Genomic DNA, 1,463 nt, shown 5'->3' with positions numbered 1-1,463 from the left:
ATACTTGAAACCCCTCCAAAATACATGACACTTTTAGATAGATTAGCTTGTAATCCTGAAGTTGCTGTGAACACATTGAATTTATCATGTAACATGTGTATAGATATTGAATCTCCTCTTGCAAACATCAGTAGATCATCTGCAAAACTTAGGTGAGTAATCTTGAGCCTGCTGCACTTTGGATGATATTTGAATTGCTTGTGGTTTGCCAAATCATTTAAATTCCTGGTCAAATACTCCATTACTATAGCAAACAAAAAAGGAGATATAGGATCTCTTTGCCTTAGCCCTCTAGCTGTCTCAAAAGGTTTAGTCAGTTCTCCATTGATCAAGAAAAAGTAGGAAACAATAGTTACACATTGCATCACCCAATCAATAAACTTCTTTGGGAATCCCAAACCTGCCATTACTTGCTCTAAGTATCTCCAGTCAACAGTGTCATAGGCCTTTTGGATATTCACCTTTATCATGCATCTAGGTGAGACATTTTTCCTATTATAGGCTTGAACTAGCTCATGTGCAAGGATGATGTTATCTGCCCCTTTCCGGAATAAATCCAGCCTGAGTTTTTGAAATCACAGTTGCTATCACCTTTTGAATTCGATTAGCCAACACTTTTACTATGAATTTATACAAGACAGTACAACAAGCTATGGGCCTATATTCTTTAAATGTTAGATGGGTTTGGTACCTTAGGAAGCAGTGTAACAACAGTACAAGTAACAGCTTTGTAAAGTTTACCAGTCATGAAGAACTCCATTACTGCTTCATTGATGTCATATTTAATTACTAGCCATGCCTTCTTAAAAAAAACAGCATTGTATCCATCTACCCCTGGTGCCTTATCATCACTTATAGAACAGAGCCCATCATAAATTTCCTTCTCAGTTACCACTGCACATAAAGCCATTTGTTGAGTGTGACTCAAGGTTGGGCCTGTCCTTGTGATGGTCCTACTTACAGTAGTAGTAGTATTTGTCATAGCAGTCCCCCACAATGAAACAGTTGATCGAAAGAAGTTAGAGAATCAAAATAATCAAAACTCAAAATGGACAATACATTCATGGAATATTATGTTTAAATGTTGCTTTATTTATGTCATCAAAAAATTCGTAATATCACAATTTTCACAAGAACTAATTTCTACTCATGAAATAAAAACACTCGAATTACAACTAAAAAAAGAATCAGAAATCAAATCCACCAATATCACCAAATCCACCATCATAACCTCCTCCAACATCTGAGATTGCATCTCCGATTATCATTCCTCCAAGTGCTCCACCAAGCAAACCCGCCCCTAATCCTAACGCCAAATTATTGTTCTTCTTCGCCGGCCGTTGCACCTGTGGATACCCATATCCATGTCCACCTTGCTGTGGTGGATATCCATACTGCGTTGGCGGAGGATATGCCATTGCCGGCGGATATCCATATCCTCCCGCCGCCACTGGTGGATATCC

At 38.4% G+C, this 1,463-nt stretch overlaps 1 protein-coding gene across 2 annotated transcripts in view; it reads right to left on the bottom strand.

The window, feature by feature from the left end:
* Nucleotides 1-1,071: 1,071 nt before the first annotated feature.
* The window catches only part of LOC102606266 (protein SRC2-like), a 1,337-nt gene continuing 945 nt past the window's right edge, over nt 1,072-1,463 (bottom strand). The window contains exon 2 of one of the 2 annotated variants that reach the window (XM_006342727.2): nt 1,072-1,452. In XM_006342727.2, the coding sequence (XP_006342789.1) occupies nt 1,188-1,452 (265 nt within the window). In that variant the 3' untranslated portion in view covers nt 1,072-1,187. The other variant, XM_006342728.2, reaches the window with a different exon arrangement.

Source organism: Solanum tuberosum, unplaced genomic scaffold (assembly GCF_000226075.1).
Source record: "Solanum tuberosum cultivar DM 1-3 516 R44 unplaced genomic scaffold, SolTub_3.0 scf00035, whole genome shotgun sequence".
Lineage (NCBI taxonomy): Eukaryota > Viridiplantae > Streptophyta > Magnoliopsida > Solanales > Solanaceae > Solanum > Solanum tuberosum.
The sequence above is the reverse complement of the archived record's forward strand: the minus strand, read 5'-3'. Positions and strand labels throughout refer to the sequence as shown.